Source organism: Mytilus galloprovincialis, chromosome 2, assembly GCF_965363235.1.
Source record: "Mytilus galloprovincialis chromosome 2, xbMytGall1.hap1.1, whole genome shotgun sequence".
In the NCBI taxonomy this organism is placed as follows: domain Eukaryota; kingdom Metazoa; phylum Mollusca; class Bivalvia; order Mytilida; family Mytilidae; genus Mytilus; species Mytilus galloprovincialis.
In genome coordinates this window covers 50,107,666-50,132,241 of record NC_134839.1, presented here as the reverse complement: position 1 = coordinate 50,132,241, position 24,576 = coordinate 50,107,666, and the positions used below count along the sequence as shown (strand labels likewise).

The 24,576-nt window shown below is 32.1% G+C and overlaps 2 protein-coding genes across 2 annotated transcripts in view; one reads left to right on the top strand and one right to left on the bottom strand.

Moving 5' to 3' along the window:
- LOC143063779 (geranylgeranyl transferase type-2 subunit beta-like) overlaps positions 1–8,145 on the bottom strand; it is a 13,558-nt gene extending 5,413 nt beyond the window's left edge. The window contains exons 1-5 of the mRNA XM_076236154.1: positions 8,013–8,145; positions 6,768–6,875; positions 4,857–5,054; positions 4,214–4,319; positions 1,701–1,753 (exon numbers count right to left, since the gene is read on the bottom strand). Of these exons, the coding sequence (XP_076092269.1) occupies positions 1,701–1,753; positions 4,214–4,319; positions 4,857–5,054; positions 6,768–6,875; positions 8,013–8,015 (468 nt within the window). The 5' untranslated portion in view covers positions 8,016–8,145. The remainder of the gene's footprint in view (positions 1–1,700; positions 1,754–4,213; positions 4,320–4,856; positions 5,055–6,767; positions 6,876–8,012) is intronic.
- LOC143063780 ((3R)-3-hydroxyacyl-CoA dehydrogenase-like) lies at positions 8,126–24,576 on the top strand. Its single transcript, XM_076236155.1, has 8 exons — positions 8,126–8,223; positions 13,182–13,310; positions 14,558–14,745; positions 17,198–17,293; positions 21,946–22,031; positions 23,035–23,162; positions 23,748–23,822; positions 24,529–24,576. Exons 1-8 carry the CDS (start codon positions 8,193–8,195, stop codon positions 24,543–24,545), a joined length of 750 nt encoding a protein of 249 aa, XP_076092270.1. The 5' UTR covers positions 8,126–8,192; the 3' UTR covers positions 24,546–24,576.

Sequence of the window (24,576 nt, the reverse complement as noted above, 5' to 3'; positions counted from 1 at the left end):
TAGAAAAAAACACATACTGGTCTTTGGCAAGGGCTATTCCAGAAAAAAATGTATGAGGGGGTTGGAAGGCAGTTTTTGTCAGCACCCGCCACCCAGACAATTGTAATTGAGAATTATAGTGCATTATAGTGTGAAAAGTTGCTCTAATAGCCATCACCCATGTATTATTAATACAATGTGCTTTCCAACCCCCCAACCCCCATACATTTTTTTCTGGAATAGTCCTAAGATAAATTGATAAAGGAACAAGGAATCTACATTTAGAGAATGCACTCCACATTTATCAACTATCTAACAGAATAGAATGATAAACTGTCTGTCAGAGCTAAACACAACTGTTTAACCCTTTCCTCAATAATGACGCCTTTTGACGCCACGCCACCTCTTTACTCCATAATGATGCCTTTCGATGCCTGTGTAGTCCCTCAGTTGAAACGTATTGCCTACGAAAAAACTTAATCAGACTTAAAAAATACTCATCAGTTACCAGTTTAAGTTAACATTTCCTCCATGGAATTTTTTAACATACTTGATTCGCACAGGATTTTTTCATTTAAAAAAAATCATCAGGTTTAAAGTATTAATGCATTGCCTAAACAAATATTTCATCAATGAAATTCCAGTTAGATATTCTCATGAATATCCTTTTTATATAAGATGCAATATTTCTTAAGTCTGATAAACTGGTAACTGGTGAGTAAACAATATACAATTATGGCCCATTGAAAAGGTGAATATCAAAAATTGTCAACACGAGAAGGTTATTTCAATGAGGGCGCAGCCCGAAGTTAAATAACTTTTAAGGGTTGACAATTTTGGATATTCATCGATTCTTAGGGGCCACAATTGTTTTATTATACCGAACTAACAGTGGAAAGGCCTTTCGAACACTTTCTATATTCTTTAAACTTTACATAACAATGACAAGCTGATGTTTGAAAATACATTTGTGTTCTAGAATTTCTCGAATGTACAACAAAGGTAGAATCTTTTTGTAAAATATTAATGGCCCTGAAAAGGACCATTACTTTGAAAGAGATATCATCACCTACTGGCACACTATTCATGTCCAATGCCTTTTTTCCTCGTCTCTCGATGGGCTTCCAGTGTAACGTGAACGCTGCCATTTTGTTTATTTACGTCTGTGACGTCATTTACTCAAGAACAAATCAACAAACTCAAAAGGTTATTCGCCGGTGAATAATAGGGTTATTCACCGCTGGTGGAAATTTTTAGGGTTACTCGTCCTTCCTTGCAATTGAATGAAAAACAACTGAATTATTCCATGTCACGTTATAATGTTTCACCCAGTAGAATTGTTTAAAATATATATAAGGTATAATAATAATCAATAAGTAATGCTTGCTTGTACAAAATGTAGTATTGATGAGTTGTTTATACCTTGATAACTTAATTTTGGATGTAACATGTCTTCTAATTTGCTGAACGTTATTTTACTATCAGCTCATAGACATAATTTTGTCATGCAATCAATGTTTTTCTTGATAAGAAACCACTGTAATATTTTTTCTGTCTACCGTGTATTTGAAATAACATCAAAATTGTTGTGCACACTTTTAAGTTACTTACTACACAGGTTATTCATGGGTGCCCAACATATTTATGTTATTTCTTTATAGACAGAAAAGAATATAACAGTTGTTCCTTAATTGATGTTTTAACCTAAATCAAATACTTACTAATAACGCTAAACATGTAACAGCACAAAATGAAAATCTGGTGTCAACTTCCCCTGTAAAAAGATAGAAAGTTAAATAATCATTCTTTTTTTTAATTTTCAATTTCATAATTGTTATCAAAACACTGATCTATCAATATTTTTTTTACATCTATAGACATGATAGAAGTAAAAATGTAAATATAGATTTTGGTCAATTTCAAGCATGACATTTTGCACTTGAGACACCTAACTCTGGTAAAGACTGTATGTTAACCTCTAGATGTCTTATGGCAATTTTTGGCATTGGGGTTGCTGTCTTGATGACATTAAACTAGGGATCAGACTGTTTCCTTTTTTCATCCTACAAATGAATCACCAAAAGTACAACTAGTTTCTTAGTGATTTTATTAATTGATTGATTTTTTTTTATGTTTGACACCACTTTCAGCACTATTTAAGGATGTACTTAGGTGAGGTTTTGGAATTCAGGTCAAATATTCGGACTCCTTGGTGTTTTACAATACAATAAAAGGTAAAATATTTTGCCCCATAACACACATTTATTTTTTCATATTAGACTTAATAGCTCATGAAAGGTCATTTCCCAAAATTTTAGAAGGTTCTAGATTTTTTTCTTTTGTTTTGAGACCCAAATAATACCAATGAAATTATAAGGTAAAAGTCTGAGTCAGCCTTTTCCCGCCATATTCTAAATCTCAAATATCTTGAAAAGGAGGTCCATGACCTATCAATATTTTTAGTTTATTTTTATCCTTAACGAATGCTCTACCGGCTTAAAGTATCAATTTCAACTTGCAAATTTATTAATTTTCACCTAACCTCACCTAAGTACATCCTTAAGATATTTTGTACAACCAGTTTTTATTAGCAGTGGAAGCCATATTGCTTGGAGAGAACCAATGACCTTTGGCAGGAAATTATGTGATTTAAATTTAGTGACAAAATTTCAATATGGTATTTAAACAGCTTGTATTTGTGATCAATAATAGTAAGAGAACAAATTCTGATTGAATTTTTTTTTTTCAGTTCTTATTAAACAGTTGATTCATTATTACTCATTGGATACCAATTTTCGTGGACTTCGTAGGTACAGAGAGATCCATACACTTACAAACAATTATTGTCCGGAAACTACAAACATTCTTGTTTTTGGCCCCTAATTCTTAAACTGTTTATACCATAACCCCCAACATCAATCCCAACTTTCCTTTTGTAGTAGTGAACCTTCTTTCAAAGAGATCCATTTACTAAATCTAAAGTTATGGTGCGGAAACCAAATGTGTTTTTAGACGACGACGACATCCTAGCATTATACGAACCCCAAAATTTATTGGCAGTGGTATAACAAGAGTGCACACGCTGAAATGTCTCGCCTTCTATACTAATCATTGATATTATGTTGATAGTCCTAAGTATAAAGCTTAGTTTTATTACAACTGTCTCATAAACTTAACATTAACCAAGATAACTAAACAAAGACCAATGAACCTTGAAAATGAGGTCAAGGTCAGATGAACCATGCCAGGCAGACATGTACAGCTAACAACGCTTCTATACAACATATATAGTTGACCCATTACTTATACATGTTATAGTTTAAGAAAAATAGACCAAAACACAAAAACTTAACACTGTGCAATGAACCGTGACAATGATGTCACGGTCAAATAAAACCTGCGCGACTGACATAAAGATCATAAAATATTTCCATACACCAAATATAGTTGACCTATGGCATACAGTATTAGATAAAAAGACCAAAACTCAAAAACTTAACTTTGACCGCTGAACCATGAAAATGAGGTCAAGGTCACATGACATCTGCCCGCTAGACATGTACACCTTACCATCATTCCATACAACAAATATAGTATACCTATTGCATATAGTATGAGAAAAACAGACCAAAACACAAAAATTTAACTATAACCACTGAACCATGAAAATGAGGTCAAGGTCAGATGACACCTGCCAGTTGGACATGTACACCTTACAGTCATTCCATACACCGAATATACTAGCCCTATTGCTTATAGTATCTGAGATATGGACTTGACCACCAAAACTTAACCTTGATCACTGATCCATGAAATGAGGTCGAGGTCAAGTGAAACCTGTCTGACAGACGTGAGGACCTTGCAAGGTACTCACATACCAAATATAGTTATCCTATTACTTATAATAAGAGAGAATTCAACATTACAAAAAATTTGAACTTTTTTTTCAAGTGGTCACTGAACCATGAAAATGAGGTCAAGGACATTGGACATGTGACTGACGGAAACTTCGTAACATGAAGCATCTATATACAAAGTATGAAGCATCCAGGTCTTCCACCTTCTGAAATATAAAGCTTTTAAGAAGTGAGCTAACACCGCCGCCATGGCCGCCGCCGGATCACTATCCCTATGTCGAGCTTTCTGCAACAAAAGTTGCAGGCTCGACAAAAATTGGTATCCATGAAAATAAATGAATCCACATGTACAGTATAATACTTTATCATGTTTTTACCCCATTTATCACCGTAGAAACTACCATCATCCTGTTGTAAGTTTTTAACATAGTCTACAACTTTGTCTACATTTATTGTATCTGTAGCATCATACAGGGTCAAAATCTGTAAAAGAAAAACAACAGGATTTGAAAATTGTACATGTAATTCTTTGATGTAAACAGTGAGTATTAAAGAGGATTAATAAACACATTAAATATACATTATCTGATTACTTCAACATATTTAATTAATCATCAGTAAACTTAAAATAGAAAACCAAATGATATGGGGTATCCATCCATGAGACAAAATGGCACAGCAAAAAAAAAATCATATTACAAAAGTATGAGGAGTGGAATATCCAAGATAATTCTTAAGTTTAACTATTTGAACAGGCCATGCATGAGGATCAACTTAACAATTGATAAGTGCATAAAAAGTCATGTCATCTCAGTTAAATTTGGGTCATATATTTTTACTATTTTTAGGTGCATTAAAAATTTCATGCTTAACTTACAAGTGTTTTTTTTCTATCAGAATTCATTTATGAAAACAGAAGTCTTAAACTAAAGACGGTAAAAGGTTCTGTATGATTTCTTTTCCAAAATATAGAAGTTTGACTGAAGTTGTAAATTACTGATTTATGAAATTAAATTTCACCTGCACAGCACTCAGAGTATAAAGCAAATGAGGGTCATGACCCACACTGGCACCTATTCCTCCACACTCGTGTTGACATTGCTGTATAAACTGTATAACTTCATCTTTGTTCATTCTGTCCAATTGTCCCATCATATCCATAACTGTTAGACCCCAATACATCCCACTCATACGTAGATACTCTGTGATACAATACTCCTGTAAATACACATTAGATTGTAAATGTGGATTTATTATTATTCAGGGGTACTACTATTTTTATTGATTTTGTGAGTAGAAGTGAAACAATGAAAGTCTGTAAACCAACTAATTTTCGCGACATTCGCAAACTGTACAAAAATAACGCGAATATAAATAGTCGTGAATATGTACAATTTGGATCTTTACCTATTTAACTACATCAACATGAGCAAGCAAATTTGAAAATAGCGAAATTAAATCGCTGCGAAAAGTGTTAGTAAGGAGTAAACATGAAATAAAGTATCCGCGAAAATAAGTTGGTTTACAGTATATACACATTTTAGAAGTCTTGTTCAGTCCTGGAGTGTAACAGACTGTTTTTGCTCTACCTGTATGTAATATGTGTTACATTATTTATGCTTTTTATGCTGCATTGCAACTGAAATTTTGTTTTTACGTTTTAATAATTACAAGAGCTAAAGTTTTTACTCTATAAATTATTAGATCCAATTTTTTTTTAGTTATTCCTGTAATAGTGCTTCATAAATATGTTTTTAGTATTAGCAAGATACATGTATATCAGTCAGGGGTACTACTTGTACAAGTGTATTTTATTTACTTGAAGAAGTAAAAAAAAATATACACATATAAGTAAATTTGTAGGATACTTATACAAGTGAATTTTATTTACTTGTATAGGTAAAAAAAAAATTGGCTTAGTTATGTCCCTTAGGCATTCAGAATTTTTTACTTGTATAAGTAAAAAAATCATCCTTTCTTCTTTTCTTAATTTCTTAAGATTTCTTTGCTCTAATAGAATTTTAAATTGTGTACCCTTTACAGATGTCTTTACTAATCATTTAAGTGTAATTTCATGGACAATGAAAATCCCATTTGTCTGTTATCTTCAGAACACTGCTCATTTACAAGCCCCAGAGGAGCAATTTTTGATTGCCTTGCGCAAATATATAAGATCTTTGCTCAATCAGTTTCTTTGATGAATTAATGAGATGAAACATTGAACTTTAATGGAAAAATTTGAGCAAACCTGGGAAAAATCATTAAAGGCATGATTTTACATCTCAAAACTTGAGGATTTTTGTGGGATTGTAAGAAAAATTTACTTATACAAGTAATTTTTTTAGAAAATTAAGGGGAGATTATTCAAACATTATTTATTCACTTATATGTGTATATTTTTTTTTACTTCTTCAAGTAAATAAAATACACTTGTACAAGTAGTACCCCTGACTGTACATATATGCTAGAGTTAAATGTGGTGTTGTTTTATTACTATTAATTTGCATGCTGCATTCCTTGTTTTATTTGTTATTGCATGTTTTTATATTCGATGAAAAGCTCATTAGATTGTGTTGTAACATGTTTGTCAATATGCTGAATCAAAGTAAAATTTTACTTACCGGTACTTACTTTTTTCAACGACAATACAAGTTTTAGGCAATTCGTTAAAATAAATGAATCCACAGTATAGCTGTTGTCAATGCAGTCATCCAACACATTTTTTAACAAGATGTTCTAATTATGATTGTGGTCAGGTTTGATTAAAATTTACCCAGTAATTTCAGAGAAAAAAAAATGTTTGTAAAAGTTACAGAGGATACTCATACAAAGACTGACACCAAGTGATGAGAAAAGCTCACTTAAGACTTTCAACCATGTGAGCTAAAAATGTACTCATATCTCTATCTTAGTTATTCTATATTTACTAACATAATCATCTTTCTTAGTCCCATATGAAGCTATATAATCACAATGTTTCTGTAGAATGAGGGACCTCAGGGCACTGTCTGGTATCGTCACGTCTTTTACTGGGGTTCCCTGAAATGAAAAAAGTAAGAGCTTCCTAGTTATGACAAAAAATATCACAAAAATGGCTCCTGCAGATACACATTCATGTATTCTACATGTATATGTACAAGGGCAGTAACTCTATAAGCTAATATATATTTGGTATTATTTTGATTAGAGATTTTTATTTCAAAGCCCTTCTATTAAAGACCAAAAGGCACACTGGGACACAAATTTTATTTCATGTCCCCTACATATACATAGCCATGCAGTCATGGCAGTGGGTACTTTTAATATTCTTCCTTTTCTTGGTTCATTATGAACTTTTCTTTTATGCATTTAAAAAGTTTGCTCTAAAACTTGTACAAAATGTAATAGCAAATGATAAACAAGTGCATGCGCTTGTCTCTGTATTTATTATGTTTACATTATTGTTATTGTTTGTTTTTTTTTATTGCCTAATCAATTTCTTGAAGTTAAATTGCACTTTTATTGAGCAAACACGAGTAATATCTTAAAATTATATACCGGTACTTTGATATTATTCTAAGTAGTGTAAGTTAACCCTCTTGCTGACAGTTGTTTTTCATGGTTGCATTTCTAATGCCAGAAAATATGACCGCTTGACGTTTGTGACGTGACATGCCAAACAATGACGTCATTTGATATATGTCGAAATGACAGTTACATTTGTGAGAAATTGTAGAAACATATCACACTTTTTTATTTTTCGGTCTTTTATTTTGATAAAGGTACAGCACTGATGAAGCTTATATAAATTAAAACATGGACATATGTGTCCCTCCGACACAGTCAAATTGTAGACACATATGTGTCCCTCCGGCAGCAAGAGGGTTAAAACCATGTGTTCAGGACTAATCAATTTGTCCTTTCGATATTGATCAGTTCTTGTAATCCTTGGGAAATCGTCGTACCGCTCCATGTACAGCTAACATGGCTAAGCAAATTTAGTAAGTCTACCAGAACAATCTCATGTAGCAGTTACAAATTCTGATCTGTTAATTTTACGACACATAATTTTCTAGACATATACTGTATATGTTCCTTTTTGTATATAAAAAGGCTAAAATGTTCGATTCGTGAGCTGAAGCGAAACATTATTTTCAACTTAATAAGAGAGACAACATGGATTTTAAGTCTAGTTACCATTTCTGTCTGTCAGAGAACTCATATAACGTGAAACCTAAAATAGATGTGATAAATATTTCATGTTGATGTGTGTCATGGGGGCGTCCATCACAACGACCCGGATGGGGTTTCCCCAACTTCGGTTTCCGGTTCTAAAATTAGAAATATAGGACGACGATAAGACCTCTGTCCCTGAAAATGCTTGCTGGAAAACTTGCACTTGTAACTGGTATATATTTTAGTGTTATAATTCATCATATTCTTTTTATTTCACATAGTACTATAAAAACGTTATGTGATGACATTACACTCTTCTCTTGTTTATTTTAATACCAGTCCACAGAGGTCTATAGAGGTGTATTTTTGTTTAGACCTGAGACTACTATAACACAGTTATAGTAGTCTCAGTTTAGACCAAAGATTTGTATACTATTCAAATACCTTGTTTAGACTGGATTTAAATCAAAAAAGGGCAGAATGGCATTTTCTACTTATAATGGCAGTAACCTGCAACAGTTGATGCACCAAATGATGTACTTAATTTAATATGATAAGATAAAGATAAATAATAGTTTATTAAAGTGTCACATATTGATCTACACTATATGGGTCATTTTAAAAAAATGTCGAATTTTCAGTACACCCATGCTAAATTTTTTATTTCTAATGGAAATTTCAGTTGTAATGGTTTAAATGAAAGCTTGTCGGATTTGTGATTCAGAACATTAATAATAAACACACCTTACATCTATTTTGATAAGATTAAACTGCATTTAAGTCCGATTTTGGGGGTATTTGTGTGCGTACATTGTCAGAAAAACACATTTCAAATGATTTTTTTCCAATTTTCTGATCGCCTTGATATCTGAAAAAGGGACTTTTTAAGAATGTTAATTATAATTCTTACGAAAAATCGTAGCTTCTTTATCATTGTATGTAACAGATTATCTACAAACTAAATTCAATCAGCGTACAGGAGGTTCATGTCTATCCTGTTACCGCTACTTAAATCAGTCGTTAAATTACATGTATTCTCCCTATGAATATTGAATCAGTCAGTGTTGATTTCAAAAATGCAAAGTAATCTTTACATTCAAAACGCCTCGTTTCTTGAACGACAGTGTAGAGAAAAGAAATTTCAAGACATTTAGTGAAAAAAATAGAGCGTACTTTTTTTCATGTCTATGCTGTTACCAACCATTTTGATTAATTACACTAACAGTATGGTTGTAAAAAGTGCAACAACATGTTGGAAACCAAATTCACAACAGAAAACCATAATCACTTCACCAAAGGGAGTAGTTATTTCACAACAGCAATCAAAAACGAAGAAATTTGTCTATCCTGTTATGTCTATCCTGTTACTATGGTTGCTATGGTTACAGTAACAGGATAGACAATTATAGACAAAAACGTCGTTAAATTTTTTTATCTTAACATGTAGGTGGAAAACGAATGAAATATTTCATTGTTTGAACTCATCTTAAGGTTATAACGTCTTAATCTTCCCAATTAAGCATTTGCAGGTGCAATACTGATATCGGTAACAGGATAGACAAAAAGGTAACAGGATAGACTTTTATATAGTGATATATCAGAAACATACGTTCCTGTTACCAACGAAATAAAGAGAAAAGTAAATTAACTTATGAGGGATTTACTTGATGTTGGGTTTATTTGAAAGGGTGAAAAAAGGCCGAACAATATAAATTGCTATCTTAGACTTGCATTACTGGTGGTAACTTTTACAACCTTTGAAAACCAATTATTAGAGCCATTTTTCAGTACAACCTAGAAAATTGGCAAATAATCTATTATTTTACAGAATGAATATATATAGAAGTTTATTCTCTTGAAAACCATCTAATTTGTAACGTAAAACAAGCTTAACATTTTATCTAAATCTTTTCTTAATAACCCAAAATTTCTTTTGAAAATGGTAACAGGATAGACAAAATATTGTACCACCGATCAAAAAATGTTTCAATATATTCTTGAATGACATCATTAAGATTGCATCTTTTAATATGTTGTTCTTAAAGTACTGTTTGTTTTGATTTGCTTATGTAGAGGGTTGTTTGAATAAGTAACTTTTAATAAATTTTTTCAATTTCAAAATTCGACATTTTTTGAAAATGACCCATATATGCACATGCCCAGTTTGCTGCTTATCTGACTAAATATACAATCTATTGTTCACTATGATTGAAAGCTGTGATGATCAGGTAAATTCTACTCACTTATGCCTCACTGGATAGAATTTCTATTGTTAGATTTAACATGAAATTTAAAGGTCAACTATTCATTTTGTTGTTGATCAGGTGTTCAGATAGGTATACAATAGATTGCAAGTTTTGTCACTTTAGCAGAAAACTCAGGTCATCCCAATTTTCAGTAAAGTGCATATGTTGATGCATATAATGCGAGATTATAGCCAATATAACTAGAAAATGCCATTCTGCCCTAATTTGCTTTAAATGCAGTGTAAACAAAAATACCCCTCTATAGGGTGATAATTTTATCCCTGTAAAGAAGGATTATCCCTCTATACAGGTATAATCACCAAACAGGGGGTTTGTTCCCAACCTGACAAAAGGGGAGGTTAAAATTTTACTGTGATTCGTCAAAATATCCTTAATTTTTGTGATTTGTCAGAGGTCTCAAATAATTATCGTCACTATTTGTTTTGGGGAAAGTTTTACAATCAGTCTATTTTTTTTTCATCACTTGGCATCCGGCGTCTGTTTTTTACAAAAATCTTCTCCTCTGAAACTACTGGGCCAAATTTAACCAAACTTGGCCACAATCATCATTGAGGTATTTAGTTTAGTAAATGTGTCCCATGACCCGGCCAACCAACCAAGATGGTTGCATGGCTAAAAATAGAACATAGGGGTAAAATGTAGATTTTGGCTTGTATCTCTGAAACAAAAGCATTTAGAGCAAATCTAACATGGGAGTAAAATTGTTTATCAGGTCAAGATCTATCTGCCCTGAAATTTTCAGATGAATCGGACAACCAGTTGTTGGGTTGCGGCCCCTGAATTGGTAATTTTAAGGAAATTTTGCCGTTTTTGGTTATTATCATGAATATTATTATAGATAGAGATAAACTGTAAACAGCAATAATGTTCAACAAAGTAAGATCTACAAATAAGTCTGCATGACCAAAATGGTCAATTGACCCCTTAAGGAGTTATTGCCCTTTATAGTCATTTTTTACCAATTTTTCGTAAATTTTTGTAATCTTTTACAAAAAACTTCTACTCTGAAACTACTGGGCCATATTTAACCAAACATGGCCACAATCCTCATTGGTGTATCTAGTTTTAAAAATGTGTCCAGTGACCCGTCCAACCAACCAAGACGGCCGCCATGGCTCATAATAGAACATAGGGGTAAAATGTAGATTTTGGCTTATAACTCTGAAACCAAAGCTTTTAGAGCAATTCTGAATGAGGTAAAATTGTTTATCAAGTCAAGATCTATCTACCCTGGAATTTTCAGATGAATTGGACAACTGGTTGTTGGGTTGCTGCCCCCCTAATTGGTAATTTTTAAAGAAATTTTACTGTTTTTAGTTATTATCTAGAATACTATTATAGAAAGAGATAAACTGTAAATAGCTATAATGTTTAGCAAAGTAAGATCTACAAATAAGTCAACATGACCAAAATAGTCAGTTGACCCCTTAAGGAGTTATTGCTCTTTATAGTCAATTTTTAACAATTTTCATTAATTTAATAAATTTTTGTAAATTTTTATAAAATATTTTCTTCTGTAACTAAAGGGACAAGTTTATTATGGATAGAGAAAATTGTAAGTAGCAAGAATGTTCAGTAAAGTAAGATCTTCAAACACATCACCATCACCAAAAACACAATTTTGTCATGAATCCATCTGTGTCCTTTGTTTAATATGCACATAGACCAAGGTGAACGACACAGGCTCTTAAGAGCCTGTAGTTTTATCTTCTAAAAGATGTAGTGTATATTTGATCTTCCTGCACCAAAAATTAATTTTAACATCATTTGTCAAGAATTATTACTGTTAATCATCGTGAAGGTACCCCCATTTTGAACTAATTTTATACAAAAATGTAGTTTGATCTCATGTTGTGCTGTAACACCACTGTCCAAGATTAGGGTAGGGTTGAGTTCTTAACCCCGTTGCATTGAATCTCTATGTGTCTGTCCCACGACAGGAGCCTGTAGTTCAGTGGTTGTGGGTTGTGGTTCAGCTTCATGCCTGTCGTATTTGTTTTTCTTCTTGTTTTATTGTAAATTAGGCTAATTGTTTTCTCAGTTGAATTATTCAATATTTTTCATAGTCATGATACATATAGTGGGGCCTTTTATAGCCAATTATATGGTATGGTTTTTTCTTATTGTTGACAATGGTTGACAGGTGTATGGTTGCCTATAACATGTACATATAATCATGATAATTGCTTACATCCACTTCATTTGAATTTGGGTGGATATTTATCTCGTTATCAATTATACACCATCTCCTTATTTTCATGTTGAAAAGAAAAACAAACTTATCATAATATGTACATGTATAGACATGATCATGATGATAGATCTACTCTAGTCCAAATGATTGATGATGTCTTGAAAAGAATATGTCTATTATTTGCTGTGAGGCCTTCCAACAAGTCAGATAAATTCAATTGAATTATTAAAGTTAGAATAAAAATTGATAAAACTGAGGAATTTTAATGCAATTGATGGAATACTGTACTAGGATATATTATTGTAAATATTAAAAGAAGATTAGGTATGATTTGCAATGAAACAACTCTCTACAAGCAAATGGCAAGAGACCAAATGACACAAAAATTAACAACTTGAACTATAGGACTAAGGTCACTGTACTGCCTTCAACAATGAGCAAAGCCCACACTGTATAGTCAGCTATAAAAGGCCTGAAATGATGTGTTTTTATATAGATGGGGTGTCAAATTGAACTGTTATCCAATACAGATCTGTTATGTTTAAGAGTTTGGTTGATTGGTATTTATAATTTAGAAAAAAAACTAGGTAAACTAAATGTGATATTCACTTCTTCATGTTATTAAAGCAGTTTTGTTACCAGATGCAGTAAATATTGCAATTATATCAATTGAAAAACATATGAATATAATGGGAAATGTGTTTGTTTATGTATACTTTTTATAATCAGGTGCTGGCAGTGGTATTGGGCGAGCAATATGTCAGACATTTGCAAAGGAAGGTGCAATGGTTGCTATGGCTGATGTAAACAAAGATGGAGTACACCAAGTACATGAAACTCTCAAGTCAATTAGTGAAGGTTAAAATATACCATGTATATAGCTTGCAAGTTCTATTGTCATAATTTTATGAATTTTTTTTCTTAAAAACAGTATACATTTGTACTGTAAAACAACTTTCAAGATAAGTCAATATGCTTTCCTTCGAAACACTCCATCACATTCACATGTGAAACAGGAGGTAAACATATACAAAATACAATCACATAGAATCATATGAAGAAATAAAAAAACTCTACAATGAAATATACTGATAATTACTATCCTTTATAATACTTGAACTGACTTTGAAACAAATTACGATAGTTATTACATTTTTTAGTACCTGTATATTACCTGATAGTAATCATTTCATTTTTGCTGCTATTGAGTAATTTATTTGTGTGAAGTAGTATTGATGCAGCCCATTTTAATCCCTATTTAAATTTTCCACTGTGACTAACCATGGGGTTGGTGACTAGTGATTTTATTATCATGATTATAACCTAGATTTATATACATGTACATTGTATTACTTAAGGAGGCTCGCGGGTGCTAAAAAAACAGCAAAAAATTAAACATTTATTTTTTCATTACAAATTTTATTTATTACACTATTAGTTATTACTTTATGATATAGTACAAAAATCAACCAAAAAAATCAATTCGGTTTGGCCCCAGATGACTTAAAATGTTTATATCATTGAAAAAGCTCCAAATTATCTCCCTTTGGTGCAAAAATGCCATTTTTTGGCATTAAGTTTGAAATATCTTTTTTAACTCATTGGTGACCTATATTTTTTATTATTGTATTTGAATAAGATGAACATCAACTAAATAATTGTAAAATTTAAGCGATTTCTGTAATTAGGTTATTTTTTTATTTCGATATTACCTCTATTACTTCTATTAGTTCAACAGAAAAAAAGGACATAAACAAAAATGTATGCTTCTTCCGGAGGCAGATTGTGAGCTTAAATGAACGGTGACCCCATTTTTTTATTTCATTTTTCTATTAAGTATATGATAAAGTATATGATAAAGTTTATCAAGGATTTGTATAGTATACAAATCCTTGAGTTCATTAATAAAAAAAATATAGTGAAATCCTATATTAGAATTTTGTTTTTATTTATACCTGGGAGCCCCCTTAACATATGTTTATTGACCTTAGATACTTATGAAGGCTAGTTCATATAGAAAGTTAGGTTAAATTTCACATTTGTCAAGACATTGTTTTATCATCATGATCATATAATTTTATTTCTATTGTTCATGTTACTTTCAGGAAATCATCAACCTTTTACTGTTGACGTTTCATCCTCAGCCTCAGTAGCGACATTAATGACTGACATAAGAGATAGATATATGGCAGTCCCTACAATTGCTGTTAACTCTGCTGGCATCACAAGAGATACATACATGTTAAAAATGAAAGAGGAAATGTGGGATGAAGTGATCAATGTCAATTTAAAGGTAGTAAAACAGAATTAAAAAACTAAAACAAATAGAAAGTATTGTGGGGTATGTGTCAACAATACAGCCATAAACATTAAAAACAATTTTATCTACAGACCAAAATTCTGTCTTCAACAATTCACTGGTATCTATATTGAAATATATAAGGAGATGTGGTATGATTGTCAATGAGACAACTATCCACCAAAGTTCAAATGAAAATACAACTGTATAACTTCATCAATGGGATGAAGGTTTTAACCTTTACCAAATAGTCAGCTATAAAAGGCCTTGACACGAAAAATATGAAACATTTCAAACAAGAAAACTAACAGCCTAATTTTATATAACAAAACAGTTTTATATAAAACAAATATGACAGGCTTGAACTAACAACAACCACTTAAATAGCTGAAGTACAAGCTCTTGACTTTGGAGTTGAGACAGGTATATAAAACAAATATGACCAACATGAACTAACGACAACCACTGAAGTACAAGCTCTTGACTAGGGAGTCAGGACAGGAATATAAAACAAATATGACCAGCATGAACTAACGACAACCACTGAAGTACAAGCTCTTGACTTGGGAGTCAGGACAGGAATATAAAACAAATATGACCAGCATGAACTAACGACAACCACTGAAGTACAAGCTCTTGACTTGGGAGTCAGGACAGGTATATAAAACAAATATGACGGCATTGTCATATTTGTTTTAGTGGTTGTCATTAGTTCATACTGGTCATATTAGTTTTATATACATGTCCTGACTCCCAAGTCGAGAGCTATGCCGTATGGGCTTTGCTCATTGTTGAAGGCCGTACGGTGACCTATAGTTGTTAATTTCTGTGTCATTTTGGTCTCTTGTGGACGGTTGTCTCATTGGCAATCATACCACATCTTCTTTTTTTTTTTAAACAACAACCACTGAGGAACACGCTCTTGACTTGGGAGTCGGGAAATGCACATAAAGAAAATATGTCAATTTTCATCAACGAAATCCTCTGAGTCTAAAATAGCTGGAAATTCATTTAACAGAAATCAACAACTACTGAAACTCTGTTGTCAATATGAAATTACCTAAGGGACAAAAACATTAATATATATCACAAAGTACAATCACTTATCAGGTTGATGACATGGGACAAGCAAATGTTCATGTGGCAGGTTAAATTAGGATTAAAAAATGAATCTGAATTCTGACCAATTTAATTTTGTAAAATTGAAATATATATGACAGATGTTTATTTAAAAGGATGCTTCTTTTGCCCTTTGGGTCCATAATAAAACAGGTATTGTAATCAACTTGTCATGAATTTTTAAGACTTGTCATATGTCTTGTAGAAAATTGTAAATATGGGAAAAAAAATTATAAACTTTTTTTTAAAGTGGGGCCCCAAAAGACCTGTTGTTATTTCAGAAACTCTTGCAAGCAAGTCTGATAAGGAATATTTATTCATTTTTTCTTCTTCAAGCAATCTGAATTGAGTTATCTACCATTTATTTCAAGGAACATGTATGTTAAACAGAGCTGTCAGCCGAGCCTCATCATCAATCTATCAGTGTTCTAGTTATCTCTATTAAATTATCTCCCTTTTATTTCAGGGAACATATCTGCTGAACAAAGCTGTCAGTCAAGCCCATCATCAATCTATCAATGTTCTAGTTATCTGTATTGAGTTATCTCCCATTTATTTCTGGGAACATATCTGTTGAACAAAGCAGTGAGTCAATCCCCATCACCAATCTAACAATGTTCTAGTAATCTGTATTGAGTTATCTCCCATTTATTCTGGGAACATATCTGTTGAACATAGCAGTGAGTCAATCCCCATCACCAATCTAACAATGTTCTAGTTATCTGTATTGAGTTATCTCCCATTTATTTCTGGGAACATATCTGTTGAACAAAGCAGTGAGTCAATCCCCATCACCAATCTAACAATGTTCTAGTAATCTGTATTGAGTTATCTCCCATTTATTCTGGGAACATATCTGTTGGACATAGCAGTGAGTCAATCCCCATCACCAATCTAACAATGTTCTAGTAATCTGTATTGAGTTATCTCCCATTTATTTCTGGGAACATATCTGTTGAACAAAGCAGTGAGTCAATCCCCATCACCAATCTATCAATGTTCTAGCAATCTGTATTGAGTTATCTCCCATATATTTCAGGGAACATATCTGTTGAACAAAGCAGTCAGTCAAGCCCCATCAACAATCTATCAATGTTCTAGCAATCTGTATTGAGTTATCTCCCATATATTTCAGGGAACATATCTGTTGAACAAAGCAGTCAGTCAAGCCCCATCAACAATCTAACAATGTTCTAGCAATCTGTATTGAGTTATCTCCCATATATTTCAGGGAACATATCTGTTGAACAAAGCAGTCAGTCAAGCCCCATCATCAATCTATCAATGTTCTAGTTATCTGTATTGAGTTATCTCCCTTTTATTTCAGGGAACATTTCTGTTGAACAAAGCAGTGAGTCAAGCCATTGTAGAGAACAAATTAAGTGGTGGATCCATCATCAATTTATCAAGTATTGTTGGCAAGGTATTTTATTAAATTTTTATACGACCGCAAAAATTTTAATTTTTTGGTCGTATATTGCTATCACGTTGGCGTCGTCGTCTGCGTCGTCGTCGTCGTCGTCGTCGTCCGAATACTTCTAGTTTTCGCACTCTAACTTTAGTAAAAGTGAATAGAAATCAGTGAAATTTTAACACAAGGTTTATGACCACAAGAGGAAGGTTGGGATTGATTTTGGGAGTTTTGGTCCCAACATTTTAGGAATTAGGGGCCAAAAAGGGCCCAAATAAGCATTTTCTTGGTTTTCGCACTATAACTTTAGTTTAAGTGAATAGAAATCTATGAAATTTTGACACAAGGTTTATGACCACAAAAGGAAGGTTGGGATTGATTTTGGGAGTTTTGGTTCCAACAGTTTAGGAATTAAGGGCCAAAAAAGGGCCCAAATAAGCATTATTCTTGGTTTTCGCACAATAACTTTAGTATAAGTAAATAGAAATCAATGAAATTTTAACACAAGGTTTATGACCACAAAAGGAAGGTTGGGATTGATTTTTGGAGTTGAGGTCACAACAGTTTAGGAATTAGGGGCCAAAAAGGAGCCCAAATAATCATTATTTTTGGTTTTTGCACCATAACTTTAGTATAAGTAAATAGAAATCTATGAAATTTAAACACAAGGTTTATGACCATAAAAGGAAGGTTGGGTTTGATTTTGGGAGTTTTGGTCCTAACAGTTTAGGAATAAGGGGCCCAAAGGGTCCAAAATTGAACTTTTTTTTTGTGTGATTTCTTCAAAAATTGAATAATTGGGGTTCTTTGATATGCCGAATCTAACTATGTATGTAGATTCTTAATTTTTGGTCCCGTTTTCAAATTGGTCTACATTAAGGTCCAAAGGGTCCAAAATTAAACTTAGTTTGATTTTAACAAAAATTGAATCCTTGGGGTTCTTTGATATGCTGAATTTAAAAATGTACTTAGATTTTTAATTATTGGCCTAGTTTTCAAGTTGGTCCAAATGGGGGTCCAAAATTAAACTTTGTTTGATTTCATCAAAAATTGAATAAATGGGTTCTTTGATATGCCAAATCTAACTGTGTATGTAGATTCTTAATTTTTGGTCCAGTTTTCAATTTGGTCTACATTAAGGTCCAAAGCGTCCAAAATTAAACTAAGTTTGATTTTAACAAAAATTAAATTCTTGGGCTTATTTGATATGCTTTATCTAAATATGTACTTTGATTTTTGATTATGGGCCCAGTTTTCAAGTTGGTCCAAATCAGGATTCCATATCAAGTATTGTGCAATAGCAAGACATTTTCAATTGCACAGTATTGCACAATAGCAAGAAATATCTAATTGCACAATATTGTGCAATAGCAATTAATTTTCAATTGGAGTTATCTTTCTTTGTATAGAATAGTAGTTGATAATATATGTTGGAAATTTGCCAGACATGACTATGATGTCATTTTCTATTTTTATTTGCCAATAACTTTATGTAAATAACTTCATTGGAAATTTGCCAATATAAAATGTTGCTGATGAAGCTTTTTTTCCTTATCTTATCTAAAATGTTTTTAGATAATGTATGTTGGACATTTGCCAGACATGACTATGATGTCATTTTCTATTTTTATTTGCCAATAACTTTATGTAAATAACTTCATTGGAAATTTGCCAATATAAAATGTTGCTGATGAAGTTTTTTTTATTGTTTTATACAATAAACAATGTATATTCACTTTTACTACCAACCAATCTTTACCATTCAGTGATAACAAGCACTTTATTTTACATTTTAATATTTTATGATGTATTTAAAAGAGTAGTTATTGTTGCAAACTCCATTAGAAATATGAATTGATATCAGTTTTGGAAAAAGGGAAACAGGGATGTGAAAAAAAAGGGGGGGGGGGTAAATTTTTCTCATTTCAGATTTCATAAATAAAAAGAAAATTTCTTCAAACATTTTTTTGAGAGGATTAATATTCAACAGCAAAGTGAATTGCTCAAAGGCAAAAAAAAAAAAAGTTCATTAGACCACATTCATTCTGTGTCAGAAACCTATGCTGTGTCAACTATTTAATTTTAGATTTAAAAAGTTTGAAGAAGAAATCTTTAATTGATTTGTAAAATCTTGACATTTGTTTTGTGTGAAAAAAAACCATGTAATGTCAAAAATTTGATCACAATCCAAATTCAGAGCTGTATCACGCTTGAATGTTTTGTCCATACTTGCCCCAACTGTTCAGGGTTCGACCTCTGCGGTCGTATAAAGCTGCACCCTGCGGAGCACCTGGTTATGTTTTGATAGAGCAATAGGGAACATTACTGATGCATGTATTAGTAAATTTGAAAAAAAGATAAAATGTTATACCCCCAGCTCATAATAAGGGGATATATCTGTTTATAAGCATGGCTGTCCATCCAAAATGTTATACCCCCAGCTCATAATAAGGGGATATATCTGTTTATAAGCATGGCTGTCCATCCCTTAAAATAATCTGTTGCCTTTTCTCAGAAACTAATACCAAAAAAATTATGTTTCCCACTTCATTTGAGTATGTTGTTCTTTGTAATATGTTTTCACATTCTGTCTAATAAAATTTCTGTTTACACAATACATGTACTAATATTTTCTTTTATATACATTGACATAATTGGAATTTTCCTTGCATTTGTCTCGGGTACTACAATTCAGGACTATCTGTAATTCAGGTAAACATGCTTTCCAGTGGGATGCATTTTCAAATTAGTTGCTCATCAACTTATTGTTTGGTATATTTTTATAGAATAACTTATCATTAGTGAAAAAATTTGGCTTTTTATTTTCATTTTTTTGGTTTATAATTGTGTCATATATTAAGAAATCAATATACGTAAAACATTTTGAATTTATCTAGCCCAAACTCCATGAACTGATAAAATGATAAGGGGACATCTCAAAACAAACTAAAAAAACATCCCTTAATTAGGTTTTGTATAAAACATAAGAGAAATAACTCTATTATAGGAAATAACTCTATTAAATGTTAATTCATTGTGAAATTGACATTTATCTTTTTAGCAGTGACTTAAAATCTTCCAAGTAGAATACATACATCTCTTCCTTTAGTATTGGATACATTGCATATCTTTTATAATACTTTATAGAAAGAAAAAAATGCACTCACCATTTCTCTCTAAAATTTTTCAACTTACTAGTAAGTTATTCAGATTTAAAACTTTCTTACAAAAACAGACCTTATCGTACCTTGTCTTTTGAATTGGAAAACATAATCAACTTTTATTTTAAACATGCAATGGTTATCATAGAAAATCAGTGCTACTTCAGTGTATGTTTCAGAGTTATTAGATCTAGAGCCAATGGGATTTCTAACATCTTTCTATATTTTTGTCATATTTTTTAAAATAGTGAAAATTTAATAAGGAATTCAAAAGGTAATAACAGATGCCTTATGGTGCAGGAAAATTGTCATCTTCAAGTTTTGCACATGGAAAATCACTACAAGTGTAGTGGAATTTCCAAGAACTCTAAACAAGTCATTGTACCACATTTTACTAAAGCATCTTATTATTGGTTCTCAAAGAAAAAAATGAAGCACATTCCAATTATTACTTCTATCCAATTGCTGAAATGTTTTTAGTAATCTAATGTTGTGAATTTTACTTGTATATCTTGTTCATTTTTAGCTCACCTGGCCCGAATGGCCAAGTGAGCTTTTCTCATCACTTGTCGTCTGTCGTCGTTGTCGTTAACAATTTACATTATGAACTTCTTCTAGAGAACCACTGAATGGAATGAAACCAAACATGACATGAATGTTCCTTATGAGGTGCTGACCAAGTGTTGTTACTTTGTAGCCGATCCATCATCCAAGATGGCCGTCAGCTGGGGACTTAGTTTAACATAGGACCCTATGGTAAATGCATACAAATGACTTCTTTTAGAGAACCACTGAATGGAATGAAACCAAACATAGCATGAATGTTCCTTATGAGGTGCTGACCAAGTGTTGTTACTTTATAGCCGATCCATCATTCAAGATGGCCACCAGCAGGGGGACTTAGTTTAACATAGGACCCTATGGGAAATGCATACAAATGACTTCTTTTAGAGAACCACTGAATGGAATGAAAGCAAACATAGCATGGATGTTCCTTATGAGGTGCTGACCAAGTGTTGTTACTTTATAGCCTATCCATTATCCAAGATTGCGGCCAGCAGGGACTTAGTTTAAGATAGGACCCTATGGGAAATGCATACAAATGACTTCTTTTAGAAAACCACTGAATGGAATGAAATTAAACCTAGCATGAATGTTCCTTATGAGGTGCTGACCAAGTATTGTTACTTTTAGCTGATCCATCATCCAAGATGGCTGCTAGCAGGGGACATAGTTTAACATAGGACCCTATGGGAAATGCATTTAAAAGTCTTCTTCTAGAGAATCACTGAATTGAATGAAACCAAACAGCATGAATGTTCCTTTCCTTTATGAGGTGCTGGCCAAGTGTTGTTACTTTGTAGCCAAATTTTATCTTTTTTTATATGATTTCAAAAAAAAAAATTGAGTCAGGTGAGCTATACAGGCTCTTGAGAGCCTTTAGTTTTGTTAAAGGCCAGTTTAACTTTTCGTTTTGCTTAATAAATGCTTACTGATTTACAGGTAGGTAATGTTGGGCAGACAAATTATGGAGCATCCAAGGCTGGTGTTATAGGCTTCACAAAGTCAGCTGCTAAAGAAGTAGCAAAGTAAGTCACATATATACAGGTTAAATAATATACAAAAATACACAGTTATTTGGATGTCTGTTAGTTTGGGTTTAGTCAATTCTGAGTCATGACAAGAAGTGAATAAATTTTACAATCATCATAAAAAATTTGTCATCATTAATGTAAATATTCTCTTATGGATAAAAAGTCCTTTATTAATTTTTTATGTTGGGTTGCTGTTTCATTAACATATCGCCAACACCTCCTTTCATACACAAAAAGAGGATAAATTCAAACACATGACGAATGAGATTTTGACTTGGGAACACTTATATGTTAGTATATGTATTTTAATCAGTGATAAATCAGCTTCATATGCTTGATATTTGGCATTCAAATGCATTTGTTTGTAACAATACTTTTCATTGGACATTTACAAATATTTTGAAGGGGTAAATTCCACGCTCTACCAGTCCGTAACTTAAAAAGCACCATTTTGAATTCCGATTTTTTGGGGTATGTAATTTCTCACAAAATAAACATGAAAGTCACATTTTGAGCCTCAAAATGTTCCTTTTGTCAATGTTGAAACCATTCTGAAGTGTACAAAAGGTATAAATACGTCTAGAACTTTATGTTTGACATCGTGAGTATACATATGACGTCACATTGTTTAGTTGCTAAAGACAATGCAACAGTTTCGCAGATTTTTAATTTATGTTATTTTAAGCCAAAATATTTGTTAAATGGTATTTATTTTAATATGCTGCATACGAATGGAGACAACTGTATTGTATTTTAAGCTTGGCCTTCATAAAACTTGATTTTACTGTTGCAAATATCCGTTTACATAGCTACGCTCCACGTCACTAAGGTAAACTCAATTTACGACAGTAAAATCTATTTTTTACAAAGGCCAAGCTTTAAATGCAAAACAGTTATCTCCTAATTTGAATGTAATTTGAAATAAGAATGTATAAGCATAAACAAAGTATATAGAACTATAAACAGAAAAGATTTAACATATTAAATTTAATTTCAGATTTAACATAAGAGTAAATGCTATTCTACCTGGCTTTATCAAAACACCAATGACAGAAAAGGTACCAGAACATCTTATGCAGATTACACAGATGTTGATACCAATGACTAAGCTAGGGGAACCAGAAGGTAGCTATAACAGTCAGGCCAAATAAAAAAGTATGTGTGGTTCCAGGTACATCTGAAAAAAAGTTAGGGTAGGTAGGTAGGGATTTTTTATTATTTTATGTTTTTTTTTACATTGAATCTATGGGAGCAACATTCTGACTTTAACAGTGCTTAATGAAAAATGACAATAAAATCTTTAGGGTTGGCTATTTTTAAGCCGAAAAAGTAGGGACGGTAGGGTTACTGGAACCACACATATATTTTTATTTGGCCTCACTTGAATTATACATATAATTTTATTTTCATTGATCTTAGCATCACTGTATAAAATGTAAAAATTAGCAATATTCATAATTTTCACAAATAATACTGGAAAGGAATACATATTTTTGAAAATGAACATGCCAAATAGTGCTCAACAGTACAAGCAAGAACAGTGTTACTACAAATGGATATATATTTTTGTTTTGAAACATGGTTAATTTAACTTCTGAGTTAATTCCTCAAATAATGTTACAATTGATCTTTTACTATGTAATCGACTGTTTGAACGTGTACAGTATCAACTCTATGAATAAGGATTTATATACTTTGTTTGTATTTCAGACATAGCAGATGCCTGTGTATTTTTGGCATCAGATAAAAGTCGATACATTACTGGTGCTACTTTGGAAGTTTCAGGTATGTATAGAAATCAAATGAATCTACAGTATACCAATTTTGGTCTTTATTTCCTAAAAATGATTTAATTTAAAGAATCCCTACACCAAAAAATGTTTTAAAAATTGTCATCAGTTTATACACACATATATAAAGCTAATCCGGCATGGGGCAGGTGCAGTAGGATTGTCAGTTTTCCTGCCAGAGGTCAGTGGTTCTCTATGGACATTCCAGCTTCCTTCACCAGTAAAAACTGACTGCCACTAAATAGCACAATAGTATTGAAAGTAGCATTAAACACAAATACATCAATCAATCAATTCAACAGCAGGGTCCCAGCTGATAGACAAAATAATGAATAGACTGCATCATTCAAATGAATAAAAAGTGATACAGGTATATGTGAATGAGACAGCAATACAACACTACAGAAAAATACGCTAAAGACATCTACACATTTAATTCAATGAATTTACATTAAAGGTTATTTGTAAGTCAGTAAGACCTATGTTTGAAAAATAAATAAAAACATTGTACTGTAATTCACTATTATAATATTGTTTTGATATCAATTTTAAAAAGGCCTGTACGCTGCAGGCTTTTGCAAATCCAGGAATGTATAATTTTTCCTCAATAAATGAAAATTAGTACTCAGGATAATAAAGAATTCCAGTGTATATTACATATCTTAACAGAGCCTATGTTTCTATTTCTATTTATTTTACAGGTGGTCTGTTCATGTGAGCTGTGAGCTGTGTCATGTGATGTATGTCAT